At 45.9% G+C, this 19,388-nt stretch overlaps 1 protein-coding gene across 8 annotated transcripts in view; it reads left to right on the top strand.

Annotated features, from left to right (window-relative positions):
* LOC119255525 (liprin-beta-2) overlaps window positions 1–19,388 on the top strand; it is a 136,189-nt gene that overhangs the window by 109,981 nt on the left and 6,820 nt on the right. For all 8 annotated transcript variants that reach the window (XM_037522753.2, XM_037522756.2, XM_037522754.2 and 5 more), the window contains 10 exons: window positions 231–334; window positions 2,094–2,161; window positions 3,762–3,819; window positions 8,772–8,907; window positions 10,512–10,653; window positions 11,281–11,409; window positions 16,914–17,064; window positions 17,269–17,380; window positions 17,608–17,696; window positions 18,016–18,138. In XM_037522753.2, coding sequence (XP_037378650.1) covers window positions 231–334; window positions 2,094–2,161; window positions 3,762–3,819; window positions 8,772–8,907; window positions 10,512–10,653; window positions 11,281–11,409; window positions 16,914–17,064; window positions 17,269–17,380; window positions 17,608–17,696; window positions 18,016–18,138 — 1,112 coding nt within the window. The remainder of the gene's footprint in view (window positions 1–230; window positions 335–2,093; window positions 2,162–3,761; window positions 3,820–8,771; window positions 8,908–10,511; window positions 10,654–11,280; window positions 11,410–16,913; window positions 17,065–17,268; window positions 17,381–17,607; window positions 17,697–18,015; window positions 18,139–19,388) is intronic.

Here is a 19,388-nt window from a genome sequence, read left to right as displayed (position 1 = left end):
GGAATATGAAGGGATGACTTCTCTCATGAGCTTTGACCTTGAGATGATCTTCACAAAGCCTTAGCTGGAATGCTCTGAAGAAGCTTCTAAATCACACTCTCTATGTCCAGTTATATGTTTCTTAGTCTTTCTTAGTGGAGGAGAAACAATGTTAGGGGTTTGTGGTATAATTGCGGGTTTCTGAGCAAGTCACACAGGGGTGCTCATCTCTTCTGCATTAATGCTTCCAGGACCTTCAGAAAGAACTCTCTCCCTCAATGACGAAGAACTAGAAGGAGGTTTCAGAAAGTGGAATGCTGCAAATAAAGGCCCCGAAGAATTATTTAAACCAGAGGTGTGTGTTTCCATTCCTGATGTGGGGTTTTAGTAGGTCCTAGGAGCTTAACACTGAGCTTGGGGGGAATCTTGTCAGAAATTAGTCTGGAAAGATGGAAAGTTAAATCAATTGGACCTTGGGAGAGCACCCCAAGGAAGGGCAGCAAGGGGCTAAATCACTGGCCTGTGTTCCGGCTTGGAGGGATACTGAATGCTGGGCTTAAAAGGACAGGAATTTTTAAAGACCAAGCTCCTTGTTTATTTCTGTTTTTCCCCTCTGGAAAGTCAGCACACACCTGACATGTTACTTGTTTTATTGACCACTGTGTCTCCAACCTTTGCCAACCTGCCTGATACCTGGTAGAATTCCACAGACATTTGTCGAATGAATGAGTGCATCTGGCTCATTTAGTGGGGTAACCGCAGGTTTTGAAATGATGCATTTCTATTTCACAGACAGCCCCCACAACCAGCATACAGATTTTCTTTCTCTTCTCTTTTGCTTAATTTTTTTTTTACTTATTAAAACTAAATTCATTTAGTTTTGTTAAATGAATGTCTCTGGGCCTAAGCCAGATAAAAATAAACAAATAAACCCATAGAAAAACATCTCCGGGAGAGAAGGGGCTTTAGCCCAGCATCTAAAAGGGTTGTGAAACTCCAGAATGGTCAGACTAAAAAGGGTATTTAGTTCAGGGAGGAGCAAAAGGGTCACCCATTGACCAGTTATCAATTTGGACCCAGCGGTCCTGGTTGCCAATGATAATTGAAGATGTGTGCTCAGTCCCTCATGACTGTGGTCACGGTGATGAGCACTGTACCTGGCTCACCTTGTTTATTCCTCATGACATCCCATCGGGAGCCTGTTTCATTCTGAAAAAGTTGAAGATCAAAAGGGCGGGTAATTTTCTTAGGCCACACAGCGAGTAGATGATGGAATCTAGACTTGAACCCAGGTCTCTGGCCCATATATCCAGACTTGTTTTTTTACATCCAGACTTTTAACAGCTGTGCTTCAGTGCCAGGGATCCTTCTAGAGTAAACCAAAAAGTATTGAACTCTCGAGAAAAGAGGTAGTCTTTGCCAGCAGGGCAGTGCTGGAGACCGTGCTTGTCAACCACTGTTACCTCATGCTTATCCGCACCCTGTGCTTTCCTTTCTCCTGTTCTTGCTAAGCCCATGCTCATTCCTAAAGATTCAGCAATTTTCTCTCCTCTGAAACCTCCCACCAGTGAGAGGGAGCCCCATTTTAATGACCACAGGGACATCTTACCTTGATGTTTCATCCTAATGAATTTGTCCACTCCCCATGTGTGGGGAGAGCTGGCCTTACACTGAGCCTGAGGGGAGTAGATGTTGTTTGTGTTTGTTGAGTGACTATATGAGTTGCGGTGTTGCTCATTGTAAGCAGTGTGTATAGACTCTGGCAAACATATACCAAAACGGGTGTTTTGGGAAGGATATGTGTAGCTCACTGAGTGAAAGGAAATGCTGAAGAAACAAGCTCAGAAAGGCAAGAGCCCCAAAGTGCAGGCTGACTTGTCAGCACTCTATTGCTAGGATGTGACCTCAACCCAGGCAGGAGAGGCCAAAGTTGCTCAATATGCCTGCGTCCTTGGTGTCTTAAGAAACAAGTCACCGGAACTGGTGAAGTGGCTGTATCCAGGAGCACAAATGTAACCCCCTAAGAGGAATCCTGCAAAGAAGGGCAAGGGTGGTGGGGGGTGGTCTCCAAATGGTAACTGTTCTTTATAGTGACTCTTCTGTTTCTGGTGTAGATGCCTCCAAGATGTAGCTCTCCCATGGCGGGGCCACCTCCGCTTCCGCAGAAATCACTGGAAACCAGGTAGGAGACTCAACCATTTCCCAGAATCTGCTGTGATCTCATGCCCCTCCTGACATGCTGGCACCTGACCATGCTGGCGAACATGACCACTATGTTCTGGGCACACCTGTCTTTCCATTGACAGGGCAGCACTCCAGCCTCAGCAGTGGCCACAATGGGACCAGAGCTGTAGAGCAGTCACAGCCCCTCCCCCCACCTCCCCTGCTGAGAGGGGCTCCCTGCCCACAGGCTGAGGGTCTGGTTGATTGTCACTGAGAAAAGACCCGGCCAGGGGTTTGGAGACTCAAGAGGGGAGGTGGCTACACCTCATCTGTGCCCTCTGATAGCCCCTCAAGCTGAGAGCACCCTGTGATGTTTATCATCTCTGTCAGCTCCTCTGAACATCCTTCCTGCTCTGGGGGAGAATCTAGGCCTTTGATCATCCGGGCTATCTAGAAAAGGCTATTTCTCCTCCAATGAAGGTGATCCTTCAAATATCATCAAATATCAATGAGTTTATAACAGGCTGTGGGGTCACTTGGCTGCCACCTGTCCTGCCCCTCTAAAATGAACCTATTTCTAGTGGCCTATATCAGCTCTTTAGAACACATTTCAAATTATGCCCCATGTCATGGAGATGTGGGGGCTTCACTGCAAAGAGCAAGTTGTCAGCCAGAGTGTCTGGGGGAGACAGCCATAGCATGATGGAAGCCTCCCCAGGATGACACTGAGGCTCCAGGGCCCCAGAACCTCCACTACTGCAGCCCCACTTTCCAGAGAACCATTGCTCACCTGAGTGTTGAACCCCAGAAAAAAATGGCAGAATCAGAGAAGGCGATAGGCTAGTCTTTACTTTTGCAGAATGAGAAACTAGATTTTTGAGTTCACACAGGAAGAAGTCACCCCTGAGTAACTCACATTGACCAGACTCACAGAGACTAATGTAAAAATGCTGTTAGTCACATGAGCTGAGAAATATCACTGCTAAGACTTGTCACAAGGTAGCCCTTGTGACTACTGATAGTGTTGCCTCTTCTCTATTCAGTTAGTGTAAATTCCCTGAAAAATAGACCCTAAGAAAGCAATTAGTTCTGAGCAGACTGGTCAGCATGTGCAGGGCTTGAGCTCAGTGTGGGAGGGTCCTAACAGGTGATCATTGGAGCTATGGCTGCTTGATGTGTTCCTCACCACTCTGAGATGCCACTGTTCTTTCCTTCCTCCTCCTGCCTCCACAGACAAGGAAGTATTGGCACTTTTCCTCTCTTATAACCACAGACAGTGGTCTTCTTTTATGATTATGCAATAGTCAGTGCCCACTAAAGCAGTAGAATTGAGGGCATCTACTTTTTCTAGGAAAACCAAGGATTTTTGATCTGGATTTGACCAAAATATTGTCAGACCAGTGTATCTCCCGAGGTGGGTCAGTCTCACCTTACAAGTAATGATGAAAAGATGTTTTTATATAAAGTTATAATGAAAAGGTGTTTTTTCTTGACCTAGACCCTGAAGCCAAGGCAGATTACTGTTTAAACTTTTGAAATGTCCTCTGCATGAATGATATACCATGTATCTTCTTATCTAATAACTATTTTTTTTTTTTACTTCTTTTGTGTTTTTCTAGGGTTCAGAAAAAGCTCTCCTGTAGTCTGGAAGACTTGAGAAGTGAATCTGTGGATAAGGTCAGCAAGCCAGTCTGTCCATAAAGATTACCCAGTTACTTCTATGTGCCCAGCGCAGTTCTAAGCTGTAAGGCAAAGTCCTGGCCCCAGTCTGGTAGAGGCTTTTATGAGTTGTTGGAGAGGCAGGAACTACACACACATTTTGGGAAAACCAGGTGTGGCCCAAGGTGTCCCAGAAAATGCTGCCTGGAGTTGCTGCGACCAGATGTTGGGGTGACACAGGCCCATGTGGGAAATGGAGGGGAGTGTGAGGGGGTTAGAGCAGAGCCTGACCAAGCCCAAGAAGCTGCCCCAGGGCACTGTAAGCATTGCAGAGATGCTGAATGAGGAATAATGTTGAGAAAAGAGATGATCCCAGAAGTGGTAGCATAACTTAGAAGATTGGACTCTTTTTTTTTTTTTTAAAGATTTATTTATTTATCTATACAAGCACTGGGTACAGTCAGAAGCGCGGGAGGGTGAGAGAACTCACCAGAGCCAGAGCAGGGAACAGAACAGGCAGACTGACAAAATACACTGCTGAGGGGAGCAGTGGGCGTGGCAGGAGAGGTCTGCGCGCCATGTGGGATCAAACTGACACTGCAGAGGATGCGGGCATCTTCGCAGCCCAGGCTCTACCGCTGCACCACCAGGGGAGGTCCGATTGGACTCTTTTTAAGAGTCTAGAAAGATGTGAGGAGAGTTTCATGGCCTCTTATTGAGGGTAGTCCTTGACCATGCAGGTCTCTGTGTTGCAGAGGAGGGCTTCCGGCCCTTGTGCCAGGTCATTGGAGACCAAGTGATCACCTGCCCTTATCAAGAACTGTCACTGAGCTCTGCTGCATATAATACCTCATCCCATGGTCTCCAGCATGTGCCAAACTCCCTGGGGACACAATGGAAAACCACAAAGGCTAGAGCTGGCAGGAGCCATGGGCCGTTCAGTGGCTTTGCTCCCATAGTCACATGCCTCTCATGTCCTACTGTCAGATTGCTGACAGCTGCCCATCCTCATGGACACAAAGACAGTGGGAGGGTGTTACTTTTCAGATGGTGAGGGAGGAGGTGAGTCTTAGCAGATCTAAGCAGGCAGGTGGCCCTAAGGTGTTTACTTGAGGTTAACACAGATCTCTGTTTCTCCATTTTACTGGAATCCTCCTTGACATCCCATAGTGCATTGATGGGAACCAACTCTCCCCCATGGTAGAAACCAAGGTACATTATTGACTGCATGTCGCTGTCACCTGTGTATGGCTGCATGGTTTGCTAGGGGTTTTCATTTAGCAAGATTCAGCTTTTGTAATCTTAAACTATGTTGTAATCTTAAACTATATTGTAATCTTAAACTATGTTCATTGGTAAGGGGTAAGAGGGAGAAGAAAGACAAACTTCTCCCTTTATTTCACAAAATGCTTTCCTCTCCATTATCTGTGGGATAGGATCTGTTACTGTCTCCTCCATTTGTAGGTTAAGAAATTCATCTGTAACTAGGCAGTGTAGATCTGGTCACTGGGAAGGGAGATGCTGTGATCTCAGCATGCAGTCAGAGCAATATGGCAGCTCTCATCCTTCCTGTGCTGACAAGTCATGGCTAAAAAGAAAGGCAGCCTCTTCATGGACAATCATGTGATAAAAACCCCATTACAACTGTTTTCTCCTAGGAAGCCTATTGTGTAAGATGACGAGTTTCCGACTTGTTACAGAAATGTTGAGCCCAGGATGAACTGAGGAATACAGTTAGCATGTTTATAATCTTGTAATGGAAACTGTGAAGTGAGGCCAGTGGCACTGACCCTTCTGTCTTCTGCCTTTACATCCATGGGGCCTGATTGCATGTTAACTTTTGCCTGAAAAGGTCATTTAAATTCTCATATCAATCTAATAGGACAGGGTATCTCTGCCTTTCCAAATTTCCCAAAGGAAGATTCTTTTAGTTCCTTTGCATTTTTGCAGGGAGCTTCCATGCCCTTGCATATCTGTAGCAGTTGCTGTGTCAGTGGGGTGGCCCTCCCTTGGCCACCCAAGAGCACAGTCTTCTGCCTGCTGTCTAGGTGCTCTGGATGCATAGCAACTTGAGGTCTCTTGGAAATTGAACGGTTTGCTTCGGGAACCACTTCTTTTCTTCAGCACCTCCCCTTTCCTCTCTGACCTCAGCCTCACAGAGGTTATTCACAGATGTTTCCGAAGCACATCAGCAAATAACCACCTGCTTCTTTGGAAGCACAGCCAGGTCCCGTCACATGCTTTAAGACAGTGATTTGATTACCAAGAACTATGAGTAACATGAGCCTGTTGATGAAGAAAACATTCCAGGTTAAGAGTAATTCTTACATGACTTTAACCATGGTCACAGTCCTGTGCAATTTCAACTAGTCCAGCACAATCACTCCTTTCCTTACACACACACCACCACTCTATTCCGCAGGGGCCGGACGCTTTCTACAACCTCCCTGGGCATTGGTGCCTGTGCCTCGCTTTCTGTGATGGCGAGTTCACTAGATTGTGAGGCAGTCTCTCTAATCTTTTCTGGCTGTATCATACACATCTTCTGGGCCTCTCTAGAATGTGCATCTCCTGATCCAGCTCTCCCAGTGGAGCTCAAAGCAAGGTCAGTCTCCCTTGCTCCTGACGGCCCTTCTGGCCCTTGGTGAGTTATACACCCTCTTCTCAGGTGCACAGAACCTTTACAGTTCCCATGCAGTCTCCTTAGTATCAGCACTATTTTCTCCATGTCCCCTATATCATGCCCTGGACCACACTGGAGCATGGTATTCTAGATGGGTCCAGTCTGTGTCCCCCTTGATCTAGGTACTGTTGATGCCCTTATTGCTGTCACCCCCGGCCCAGGCACACATTGCTCTCTGTGTGCTGGGCCTGTGGCAGGAATTGTTCCCTATTTAAAAATAATAACACACAGGTTCTGAGAGGCTAAAGAGAAAGGGCTCTGCCTAAGTTCCTCTCATGCAAAGCTTGGCCTCCTCACTCTGGTGCCCACCTCTCTGTGCTAATGTAGGACAGCCAGATAATCTGTTCCAGGCTTCCCCTGCTATCCAAAAGTAGAACATTCTCATTTGGCATAATGTGGTTAGTTATTTTTTGGGGGGTCTGGGAATGCTCAAAAGAATTTCCATATAAAGTAATAGTAGTAGCATCCCCAGTTCTCCCCAAATGCCTACCACCTCATGCCAAATAGGAACACTCTACATTTGGGTAGTGAGGAAACCCTGTATATGCTGCTCCTAGTTTGCGATTTTCATTCCCCCACAGCCAGGACTGCTCTTCTTGCAGAAAGCAGAAGCAGAACTGAATTTAAGTGTTTGTATCCTCTGTGCTGTGTCCTGATATTGCCTGACCTTCTCCAGCAGCCAATGCTTCCTGCCCAGTTTTTCTTTTTGGCTAAACAGACTGAGAGCCCTTTCCATGGCCCGGGGCGCCTGTTGCTGTCTTTCTGGCAAGTCTGGGCCACCTCTGGAAAGCTGTCCTTGGGTTAGACACATGCTCTCTCTCCCTGTCAGCTGCTCTGGCAGCTGCAGGGCAACTCACATTGACAGCCTTGGTCATCTCTCCCCTGTCTTGGGCGGGGACAAGTCTGATGAGGCAACTGGAAGTCTGTTTTTGAGAGCCTTTTCCATACCCACATTCCCTGTAGAATATGGAAACTGTAGTCATGCCCTTTAGTTCTCACAACTTTGGAACCCTGACTTCCCCACACTGAGAAGTTACTGGGTCTGACTGTGCACTGGAGTCATCTGAGATGCTTGTCAAAAACTCAGAGTCCTGGAGTACATTCCTATAGGGGCTGATTCACACGACCAGATAGAACCTTGGCATTTATAGTCTTTGCAAGTACCTTAGGTTATTAGCAGCCAGGGCGTGGTCTAGCATTTGGAAACTGTTGGTCTTCACCACTTGTCCAATCACGCATGCCTGGTCTACCTCATGAGCCATCATAAACTTGAAAATGTGCATCTCCATCCTCCAGGTTCTGATTTTTTTTTTTTACCTCAATCAGAATTCCTTGAGAATTCAATCCACTTTTTCTGTATTTCTCCTTTCTTGGCTTCTTTCTAGGGCATTAGTATTAGATTTCAAACAATTTCTAAGACATGCATTTATAGGCAAACTGAACTCAGAAATCTACTGGGCACTTAGCTTTTAACTAAATGAAACTTCGAAAGATGTCTCAGTCACTAGCGGCTCCCATTACTTTCCTGATGTGTCAGTTATGAAATCAGTTTTGTCCTTCATATTACTTTCCTTCTGGATCCAATCAAGTAATCCACAGTTGATTCCCTTGGAAATGTTGCTTCAATTTTTCTCTTTTCTTTTATGCTCACTCAAATGCATTCCACTGTGGTTTCCATCTTGACCTATAAATAAGTGCAATTCTTCTACCCCTTTTAATCAACTTGTTTCTTTGGGTTAGGGTAGAGCAGAGGCCCCTTACACAGGGGCTAAACCTCATGCAAAAGGAAGCTGAGTTCTGACCGAGGGTGCACTATTGGCAGGTGGCCCGTGGCCCATTGTACATACCCTCTCATTCTGCTTTAGCCTGATATTTTCTAGAATTACAACAAATACACTATATATTACAGACATATAATCAATCAATAGGTATAACTTTTGTTAGAATTCTAGTTTGCATGTCTGAAGGGCAATTCATCGCTATTCATTTATTGAGCTGCTGAGCACTAGGCCAAATGGTCAAGGCCTCCCCACTTAGCAGGACACAGCACTTCCTGTTTCGAGCCAGCCCCAGTTTTGGGCTTGACTCTTTCCTTGTTTCATTGGTGTCATCTCAGGCAAGTTTCTTCCTTTCCGAGAACTCGACTAAATGAGGTTTATTTGAGTCAGCCTCAGTGAAAATTGGGTCTTGGAGAAAAGGGAGTGATTCTTGCATCCAACAGTCTCCTAACTGGGTTTGAGTCATATCAAAGGCTAACTTAGCATCTTCTCTCTCTCCTTCCCCATAGGATGGGCTTCTCCAGGCAGAGCACAAATACCCCACGTCGCCTGGAAAGCTTTCAGGAGTCACACCCAATGGAGAGGCTGCCAAATCTCCTGCCACCTCCCCACCCGACTCCACAGGAAGCAGCCTGCTGAGGCTGAGTGAGTGTCCAGGCCGCTGGGCCGCGCCCTCTGGAGCAGCCACCCTGGCCCTGCCAATTATTGCACAAGATCCTTATATCTGCCCTCATGGTCTGCAACTGCAGAATGGTAGGCGGATGGCACAGGCCATGCCTCAGGACCGCCCACTTCCAGAACCATGACTCTCTTTCTGGGCACACTATTCTTTGGCAAACACTTGAGAACCTCAGAAAACCAGGGTTGGTGTCTGTCCTTCTTGCTAGCTGCAGTTACTCCTTCGACATTTTTCTTCTTCTATTCCTTTTCTCTGAGCCCCTTCCTGACCCTCCCCATGACCTCTTTCCCCTCCCTCTGGGATACCACACTCCACTCTTCCTTCCTCTGCCATCCTGACCTTCTCATTCCCAGCTCTGCCCTTTTCTCTGCAGCCTCCCTATTAGCAGGATGATACCATGTATACTCTCCCAAGGGAGAGCACTTCCTTAGAGAAATGGATTTTGTGGCCAGTGGGTAAGGCTGTCAGTCCATAGTTAATCTCCTGGCACTTGAGGTGTAAAATCACCGATATCTTTGCTGCGTTTAATGCATAATAAGGCCCTCTTTCCCCAACAGCAGCAGCCGATCAATGGGGTCCAGCAGGAGAAGTTCCAGTCCTGACAGATCTCTCCTCACCCCTGATTCCTCATCCCCAACTACTCGCTGAGCCACCCCTTGCATTGGCATCTGTCCTTGGCCAGTCTTCCCTTTGGCTTGAGAAACTCCAGATAAGCCCTTAAATGAGTTTTCCCTAATGACACTCAGAACAGGGACTTGCTATTGCTTCAGGTCATTCTAGTCTGATCTGAGTGAGCCCTGGCACACACAAGTGCACGTGACTTGGTACATTCAGCCCCTGCAGCTCTCCCTCCCTCTCCCTGTGTACCACTGCCTGCCGAGGGCTGGCACCAGAAGCATTTGGGGCCATCACCTGGGACCTCCTTAATGAGAATGGCTCAGTCAACATTCACCCCATCCATCTTTTCTTGTGGGATGATTTTTCTTTCTGTTTGAGTTTTTTCTCTCTAGCTTGATGACTCTTGTTTATTTCTCTGCTTTCCTATAACTCTGTTGGGCTGGACTTTGGCTTCTCTTGCTTCTTCATGTGGCTTCTCTGCTTCTTGGCTGGCTGGAGATCGTGGCCGGAGTGTCAGTGCCCCCGTATTAGGTACTGTACCCTTCCAGGTGAGGTGGAGAATGAGAATGCCCTTTTCCCCCTCCCTCCCCTTCATGAATCCTCCCCTTTCCAAATAGGACATTCATCCAGGTCCCCCTCCTGCCTACATTCCTGAATCTCCCATGGGGAAAGTAGCAAACTCTTTGTTGGAATTTTCCTGAAAGTACTTCAACCTCAGCCCCTTAGGAATTAGAAGACATTATTTGCTCATTAAGCTCACAACTCCTTAGAGAGAATACCTGGAGTGTGTCTGAGCCCCCTGGAGTCTCAGATCTTGTTATGAATGTCTGCCCTGAAGGCAGAGCTGGGCAGACTCTTCCAACTCCCACTGAAGGATGGCCCAGGTTTGGGGGAGAAGATTTCCAAAGGTTATGTCCCTTGCTTTCATCCACATATCACTTTATTCTTTCAGGAGACACGGAGAGTGGTTGGGAGGACACCGCTGTGGCCAATGACTTCTCATCCACGTCATCTGGCACTGAGTCGGGTCCCCAGTCTCCCCTGACACCAGATGGGAAACGGAGCCCCAAAGGCATCAAGAAATTTTGGGGAAAGTAAGTTGATGGTGATAATCATAATCATACTTCTTAAAATTAATGTATATCTTTCCTGGATAAAGCAGCTGCACTTCCCTTTTATATCACATGCTAGAACTGTAGTGAAAACGAAGTGGTCGTGGATAGAGAGAAGACTGGCTTATATTTTAGGGCCCCAAGAAGAACTGCAAAAGGCACTCAGTAAATATGGCCAGTCGCCCTGCATGTCATTCATTGCAGGTGTCCATCCATATGCAGCTCACACCACACATGCTCTGGGAGAGGCACATGGACAACATCAAATTCTTCCTAGAGGTCATTCTATGTCTTCAACCTCTGAAGACAGAATGTTGAGTACTAGTTGGCCCAGCTGACCTAGTCTGAAAAATGAGACAGAAACTGGGGTCCCTACCAAGCATCAACCTTTACTTGTTTATGAAGTGGCCCAAGTCCCAGCGGCAGGATTAGAATTGAGACTTGGGTTTGACCAAGATCCTGTCTCAGGTCATGATGCTTGACCTGGGAAGTTGGCACACAGCATCATCCAGGGTCCTGGGTCTGGCTGTTTCTGCAAAGGAGCAGGTGTGCTGACCCCATCCTTGCAGACTGCACCCTAACACTCTCTGTGGGTGCCTCTCCACACAGGATCCGGAGAACTCAGTCAGGAAACTTCAACACTGATGCACCAGGGATCGCGGAGTTTCGACGAGGTGGGCTCCGGGCCACTGCAGGGCCAAGACTTTCTAGGACCAGAGACCCCAAGGCTCCAAAATGGTAAGGCTGTTGCCAGTCCATCTACAGAGAATGGTGTGAAATCCCAGCCAGGGTGGAGTGAGACCAGCGCTGCATGTCCCAGAGCACTAGAGATGCGAGATGGGAGCCCCGGAGCTGAGCTCATTCCTTCCCATTTGACACGAGTAGACATTGGTCATGCTTATAGGTATACCAGGTAAATGCAAGGTAGGCCCTGAGAACCTGAGCAGTTTTGCACAGCTGTAATCCACTCCCAGCAGTGTCTTTGCATACTGGATTGAGAAGCTCAGCTAAAGCCATTAAGCACACAAATTCTGGAATCATAGACCTAGGTTGGTATTAACTGCTCAAGTATCTCCTACTGATGAGGCTTAATCCTTCCTGTGCCTCAGTTCCCTCATTTGTGAAGCAGGTGATCAAAAACAAGTATTTCAGTAAAGTTGTTGTGAGGATGACATGAACTTGGCACAGCCCTCCCACACGTCAGCTGTTTACCATTCAAGGGTCACCTTCCTTCAGTAAACTTGGGAAGGAGCATCGTCTCATCTGCCTGGACAGCCGCCCCCTTCCAAACAGACCTTCGCTGAAGGGCGGTGGTGGAGCTGGCTGTATCTGCCCTTACCCTCATGGAACATTATATGAAACCTTACTAATGGGAGGTAACTGAAAAGGGTTGCAAAGGAGTTCAAATGGCAAGATTCACCCAAAAGAGATTGTCCTGGGGTCTACCCTCCAGTCTCTAGTTTCACCCCTTTCCTTTAGATGCCTCTGCTCTGGGAAAGTGTGTGTCCCTTCAGACAAAATTCTACTCCTATTTTCTAGGGAATTTCCCCTCTCCATGTCCTCACTCCCTCAGACCACTCTTACAACACGTTGTCTCCATGTTGTCTTTAAAGATAACTCAGCCACGACCAGGCTTCTGGGGACCTGCCACGACTTTGGACTGTGACATGTCAAATCTAACTAAACAGTAAAAAGTGAGATTTAACTCTCAAATTTCATCCCCTTGAAATTGCCACACCTCAGTGCCAAAGTCGGGCAATTGCTGAGCAAGATGGGCACGACTCAAATGTTTTCAGGAGCCATGCTGTCTAGATTTGCCATGGAGGGAAAAGAAAGTTTCTCTAAAGTGTCAGGTTGTGCACAGACCTGCATCCCATGCAGGGAGGACAAGAATAAAAACGCCCCTTCTACACACCTCAAGTTTTCAGGCTGCGCCAATAGCTGGTGGGTACCAGTCAGGGGCCCTCTTTAGATTTACTACACTCCAATGGGGGATCCCCACACTGTCCTCCAGGAACCTTGAGAAGAAGCATGAGGGTGTGTAGCCCTCCTGTACCTGCTCCCCCCGCCCTGAGGACCACAGAGGGTGGTGTTCACACTCACTCTGCTAACCACAGACCTAAGTGCCCAGTAAATGTTAGCTTTAGAGGCTAGAGAATCAAAGGACCAGGTCTGAGAAGGCAAGAGATCAATTCAGAGCCATTAGGGAACAAAAGAAATTAGCCATAGAGTGCACGTGAAGGGTTTTCTGAGTTACTTAGCAGTGTTCTGAATTTAGATTTTATTGTTCTGGATATTTCTGAGCTACAGTAAACTTGAATGGTAATGCTTTGTTCCAATGTTGGCTGTTTCCATAAGATTGATTCCTGAAGAAGAATCAGAGGTCCACATGCAAGAACTTTGCTAAGTCCCTCAGAGTAGGACCACATCGGGGGGACCCATTACATCCTGCTGGTCATTCTGGTCTGGTCCCAGCTCAGGAACTTTCTCTGCTGATGTCAAAAAACTGCTGTTCCAGCTGCTTTGTTTGAATGTCTTTGTGCCTTGTTAACCACAACAAGGAAATGAGAATGACAATGATGGGGTTGTAGCATTTATCACAACAGCACTCCTGGTAACAAAAACTGAGTTTGTTGGTGGGGAAAAAATGGTATAATTATATGCTAGTGTCCTCCAGAGTTTATAGTTTATGGATACTTAGGCATAGCCTTCATGGTTAATGGGTGGTGGAAAAGAAAGAACAGTTTAAAAGCACAAAACCAGAAGCTAGCCTGTGGAAATTCTTCCCTGTACTCAGATCTCCAAAATCCTAATGAAGCACATACAATTATAAATGCTCCTCCACTATGGAAATGGTGCGTTTGATATATCTCAGTCTTATCCATTTAAATGTATTTTAGAAGCATGTTTCAGAAGGTAAGATGGAGGAGAAATCTTCCCTTACCCCATCTGGATTCTTCAGCTGGTTGAGCAAACAAATGAACATCAGATAGATTAGTAGAAGAGAATAAAATCCCCAAAGTTAATTACGTACAGATGAAGAATTTCCTTGATTGTAATTTCCAGGTAAACAGGGCAGACTGAGGTTTTTTGTTGTTCAGCTAGTAGTGGGATAGGATGTCAGGAGAGGGGGTTCCTTACATCACAATCAGATGCTCTGCAGCTCGGTGTCTGCTCTGCAGATGGGCTTCTCCCACGAGAAGGCTATTTCTGGAGGTGACCCGACCCTAAGTCTAGGTAATCTTCCTTCTGGGCAGCTGAGGCAGTAGTAACAGTTTCTCTGAAGCCCACAGGGCTCCACTGACTGCTGCTCCACATGTCGAGGTGACTAAGCCTGCTTTGGAAATCTTATATGTCAATAAGACAAGCAGCATGGCTGTAGATGAAAAGGGCCTGCTCTATCATCTCTAAATTACTTTCTCTGTGTTCACTTGTGGCTTGGCATGAGAGCGCGGGAGACCCTTGCAAGAGGGTACCTGAGCAGGTGCAGAAGCTGGATCTGGTGCTGTGTGACCAGAGGGGGCTCAGGAGAGGGGAGGCCACTTACACCACAGGGGATGGAAAGCTGGTGAAGATAAGCACCAGAGCTCTAGGGTGTTGTGACAAGGTCTCGCAGAGAGGTTTTCCAGTTAAGATCTCAAAAACACTTATTTTCCTCTAACACAGCAATATACCTCTCATAGACAGAATGTTTGTTTTTCCTCAATTTCCACAAACCAGAAAATATGTGAAATGAAAAACAATAATAGAAAGTGAAATGAAAGTGGTAAAATGAGCATTGAAATGAAGAGAACTCATCCTGACATTAAGAAAAACACATCAACAGAAACACTCCAAATCATACTAAACGCAATAATTGACTAAGATAAATTCTGAAGAAAAATAGTGACTAGGTTTCTAGATTATGGCTCATATAAGCTGAATCATATAAACACATTGGAGAAGATTAAAGGTTCTTGCTGATCTTACATGACAGACTGACATCAACAGAGACAACATAACATTCATAATATGCAACAGCCAGAGGACATCAAGTAATGTTGTCGGCTGGAAGGATTTGTAAGACTAGCCATAGCACTAGAAAATTTGAATGCTCTGTTATTTTATAGCTTGCACCTAGAAGACACTTGATAGAGATTTTTCCTAAATTTAATAACACTAACAATGTTCTTGACAATACCTATTATAAATTGTGAAGCTGAAACTTCTTTAAAAAGTTAAAATAAAAGAAATATTGATCAATCATGCTACAAGACTGAGTCAGCCTTCTGTTCTCATAGAAAACATTGAGTTGTTGACATATAAAGATGCAATCAAAGAGTATAGAGTATATATATGATATATATATATCATATATATATATATAGCAAGGTTGAAAGGTAGTATGGTGATGTGTCAAAGAATTAATAGAATTCCCAGGGTTTTGAGATTTTTTTGATTTGATTAAGTTATTTTTTTGTTTCTTCATTCTAAATAAATATTCACCTTGGTAATTTCAGAATTAAAATATTTTGTATTTAAAGAGAGTCCCCACATTTTACAAGTTCCAACACTCATAAAACCTGGATCTGCACCAATTCATTGCTTATTACAACCCAGCCTCAGGCTACAGTGATCAGCACTGAGTGACTAGGGTACTCCATCACTTGTTCTAGAATGATGCTTTCATGTTGTTTCAACCCTTTAAGGAATTCCCTCTACTTTAAGAACAACTCAGCTAGCCATCCAAAAAAACAAAAAAAGTTTTTAACCAGCATGTTAAGGTACTTTCCTGGAAGAAATTGTAATATCTAGTCATCCATATTCCATAAACCCCCCTTTATTTTTAAAAATGAATATAAAGTTGCTTTGTCAACCTCCTTCTACGCCAGCGACTCTATTGGGACTTTGAGTGTGCCATTACATTTACACTTTAAATGAAAAATTGATGTCCTTAAGAATTGATGGCTTTGTAATCCCCGGTCACCCTGTCTAGGAACATGATTCTAGCTCTTCATTTATTCATGTCTTCTTTTATGTGGCGTAGTTGAGTGTTGTAGTTACCACCTCCCCTGGTTTCCCCTCCACCCCACACACAGGGACACACACTCCTTTTAGAGGCAGTTTATAATTTGGGTTGCGTCAGTGGAATTTTTAAGTTACTTTAACAATGTGTTAGCATCTGTGCATTGATGGTATAGAGAAACTTGTTTGTGTGTCTTATAAACTCTGTATGTGTGTGTGTGTGTGTGTGTGTTTGAGAGAGAGAGAGCTAGAGAGAGAGATTTTTTTTTTTTTTTGTTTTATTATTTATTTATTTATTTGTTTGTCTATTTGTCTGTTTGTTTATACATGCACTGGGCACAGTCAGAAGCGCGGGAGGGTGAGAGAATTCACCAGAGCCAGAGCGAGGAGCAGAGCAGGCAGAAGTGAAGTACACTGCTGAGGGGAGCAGCGGGCGGCAGGAGAGGTCTGCGCCATGTGGGACCCTCCTCCGGTGGCCGGGGAGCAGCCGGGGATCGAACCGGCGCCGCAGAGGCCACGGGCAGCTTCGCAACCCAGCGCTCAACCGCTGCGCCACCGGGGAGGCCCTAGAGAGAGAGATTTTTAACTAGCCACCTAACTACATTCTCGTGGGTTTTCTAGATGGGCAGTCATACCATCTGAAAAGAATGGCTTTTATTTATTTCTATTTTTGTAATAGTGATACTTATTTTTGTTTTATCTCATCTTATGCTGCCTGTAACTCTACTCTCAAATCAGTATTATAGTACTGACAAAAACTGACTTTAACATGAATGCCCCTAGTGTTTCATTAATCAATAAAGTATTAGCTATTATTGCTTAGAGATTTTGGGTTGTTTTTTGTTTTTTGTTGTTGTTCCATGTTAGAGAATTGACCCCATTGTCTTCGCCTTCTAAGGGTTTTTCTAAAAACACTATTGAATACTGTTGAAAACCTGACCATACTGTGGACCTGCTTGCTTACGGGACCAGGGCTCTGGGTTTGTGACGAGTGTGGGCCAAGAGCACATGTAGAAGCATGAGGGGATCTTGTAACAGCCCAGGATCTAGTAGTGCAGATTGGAAATTTAGACCAGGCCTTATCACAGGAAACTACCCCAAGTGAGTGTGCTGTAGTAGAACAGGACCCCACGACTGGGGCTGTGTGCTAAGCAACAGTCCCTTTTTTATGAGGCCCTGTGGGTCACATGGTGCCCAGGCTCTCCCACTGAGGGACTTGCTGTCTTCCTGCTTCCCAGTGACGCCAACGCCCCCTTCGCCCAGTGGAACACGGAGCGCGTGTGCACATGGTTGGAGGACTTCGGTCTGGCTCAGTACGTGATCTTCGCCAGGCAGTGGGTGACTTCAGGCCACACTTTGCTGTCAGCTACGCCTCAGGACATGGAGAAGGTAAGGGCTGAGCTCTGGGTCAGGGGCTTCCCATTTGTCCCCGAATCAAGGCCAAGCTCTTCCATTCCTGCACCTCCCCCACCCCAGCACACACACCCACACACAGCAGGGTGGATGGAAGCGGACACATTCCACCCAAACACATCCTCCGACAGCCTATGTGCCTGTGGGCACTTCACTTCTGTCTTCATCTTTCCATTTCAGGAGCTGGGAATTAAGCATCCTCTTCACAGGAAGAAGCTGGTTTTAGCAGTGAAAGCCATCAACACCAAGCAGGAGGAGAAGTCTGCACTGCTAGACCACATTTGGGTGACGCGTAAGGACAGGCATATATGTTCTATGTTTCTGGCAGCTCCTGCAGAGAGATAGTTTCCCTGTGAATGTGTGTCTCTAAGACAGCTGTGTCTTTGGAAAAGGCAGACAGACCACTAAACAATGTGGGAATACAACTAGAACTCAAGAATGATAATTTGCTGCCCTTTTTTTTTTTGGCATCCACATTCTCATGAGCCCTAACTCACCTGTTTCTTCCTGTTTCTGCAGGTTGGCTTGATGACATTGGCTTACCCCAATACAAAGACCAATTTCACGAGTCCAGAGTTGATGGACGAATGCTGCAATACCTAACTGTGGTGAGGGTCCTTCCTAACAATATCTCACTCACCCCTATGAGCACTCTGCTCAGGTATCACTAGGGTAGCTATTTTCAATGTGGGTCCACCTATTCCCTTCATATTCTTAAGGTCTTAAAGCATCATTTGTTGCCTAAGAAACTCCAGATACCAGAGCATGAGCCTCTGTGCTAAGAAAAGCTGCTGGTGTGCGTGCATGCATCTTCCTGAGATGTGGTGGACTTGACTTTGGTCTGGGAAGGAACCCCAGGATATTTTTGTTTTGTTTTGTTTTGTTACTTTAGAAACTGGTTCATCAACCAAAACTTTGTTCTTCCAGAATGATCTACTCTTCTTAAAAGTCACCAGTCAGCTACATCATCTCAGCATCAAATGTGCCATTCATGTGCTGCATGTCAATAAGTTCAACCCCCACTGCCTGCACCGGCGGCCCGCTGATGAGGTAAGAGGTCAGGGCCAATCCTGGTACCCTGAGCCAGGACCCCTGCCACAAGTGAGGAGATGAGATGGCATCATCATAAAATGCTGATTTTAGGACCATGGTGCTTGGGGTTCCTTTTTCACTCGTGCTTCATGGTACCCCAAACAGTCCTGTTGTCTATTCTTTGTGCCCCACCACAGCCACTAGGCCCCAAGCTCCCACCTCCCCTGGGGACACACACACTGTGGGGCAGAGTTTTTCAGGTGAGACGGGGCGTGTCCAGTGTGGGGTGGCCATACACTGGGGCAGTCTATCAAAGCCATCAGAATGATTAAAGGAGGTGAGGAGATGGTGCAAAGGAGTTGGAGGGGAAATCAAAATGGAAAGATGGGTGTCAAGTAGGCAGAGGAGAGAAATCCATAAGGAATTGGGTATTTCAGAACAGATTGCCTTACTTGTAGATATTATATTAACCAACTCCAGTCCCATGTACGCAGAGGATGTGTGGGAAGGCCTTGCTAGAGAAAAAATAGTGTAGATAAATGTAACCCTCCAAATCCTAAAAAGTCCCTGATGATATTCCATGAACCTTGGAGTTTTTGGTAGGTGCCAAAGCATTGTCATGTTCCTTGCTCCCACATTCCTGGGGACCTAGGCAAATCCTGCTGTAAGATTAACCCAGCTTTCAAGGGCATAGAAAACACCCACCTCTACCTCCCATCTCTTGTTTTTTCTCCTTCACAACTATACTTTGAATTCCTTCTATCAGGCACAGTGCTGGGCATGTTGAAGACCCCGAACCCCTCTGCAGACACTCAAGTATGCGCATCTTGGAAGGCAGCTGTGCTCACACTGTTCCACCGATGGCCCTACCATACACATATCTTTATGTGTGCTCTCCTAAAACATTTGGCCACACTGGGGAGCACTTTTATAAAACACTTGCCTTGTAATTGATGGACCTCTCAAAGTAGAGTCATTGTTGTTTTCAGTGTTTAATCATCGAATGGATACCATCGTTTATTAGTCCCAAAGTTAACTGGACGTTTAGGAATCAACAGGATTCTGGGATCAGGTATCTCAGTGTGGAAGAGCCTGCAAGAATCCCTGAGAGTGCTATTTCTTAGAAACCAGGAAAGTTCTTAGGCAGCTGGTCTGATAGCCTGGGCCACTAGGCGTGAGGGTCTTCGTGTGAGGCATCTGTGACCAGCTTATATATAGAGAACTGTGGTGGGACCTATCAGAGCTCACTTTTTCACTCTCTTTTCCCT

This window comes from Talpa occidentalis, unplaced genomic scaffold (genome assembly GCF_014898055.3).
Source record: "Talpa occidentalis isolate TD23 unplaced genomic scaffold, MPIMG_talOcc4v2.1 talOcc4.3, whole genome shotgun sequence".
Lineage (NCBI taxonomy): Eukaryota > Metazoa > Chordata > Mammalia > Eulipotyphla > Talpidae > Talpa > Talpa occidentalis.
The sequence above is the reverse complement of the archived record's forward strand: the minus strand, read 5'-3'. Positions and strand labels throughout refer to the sequence as shown.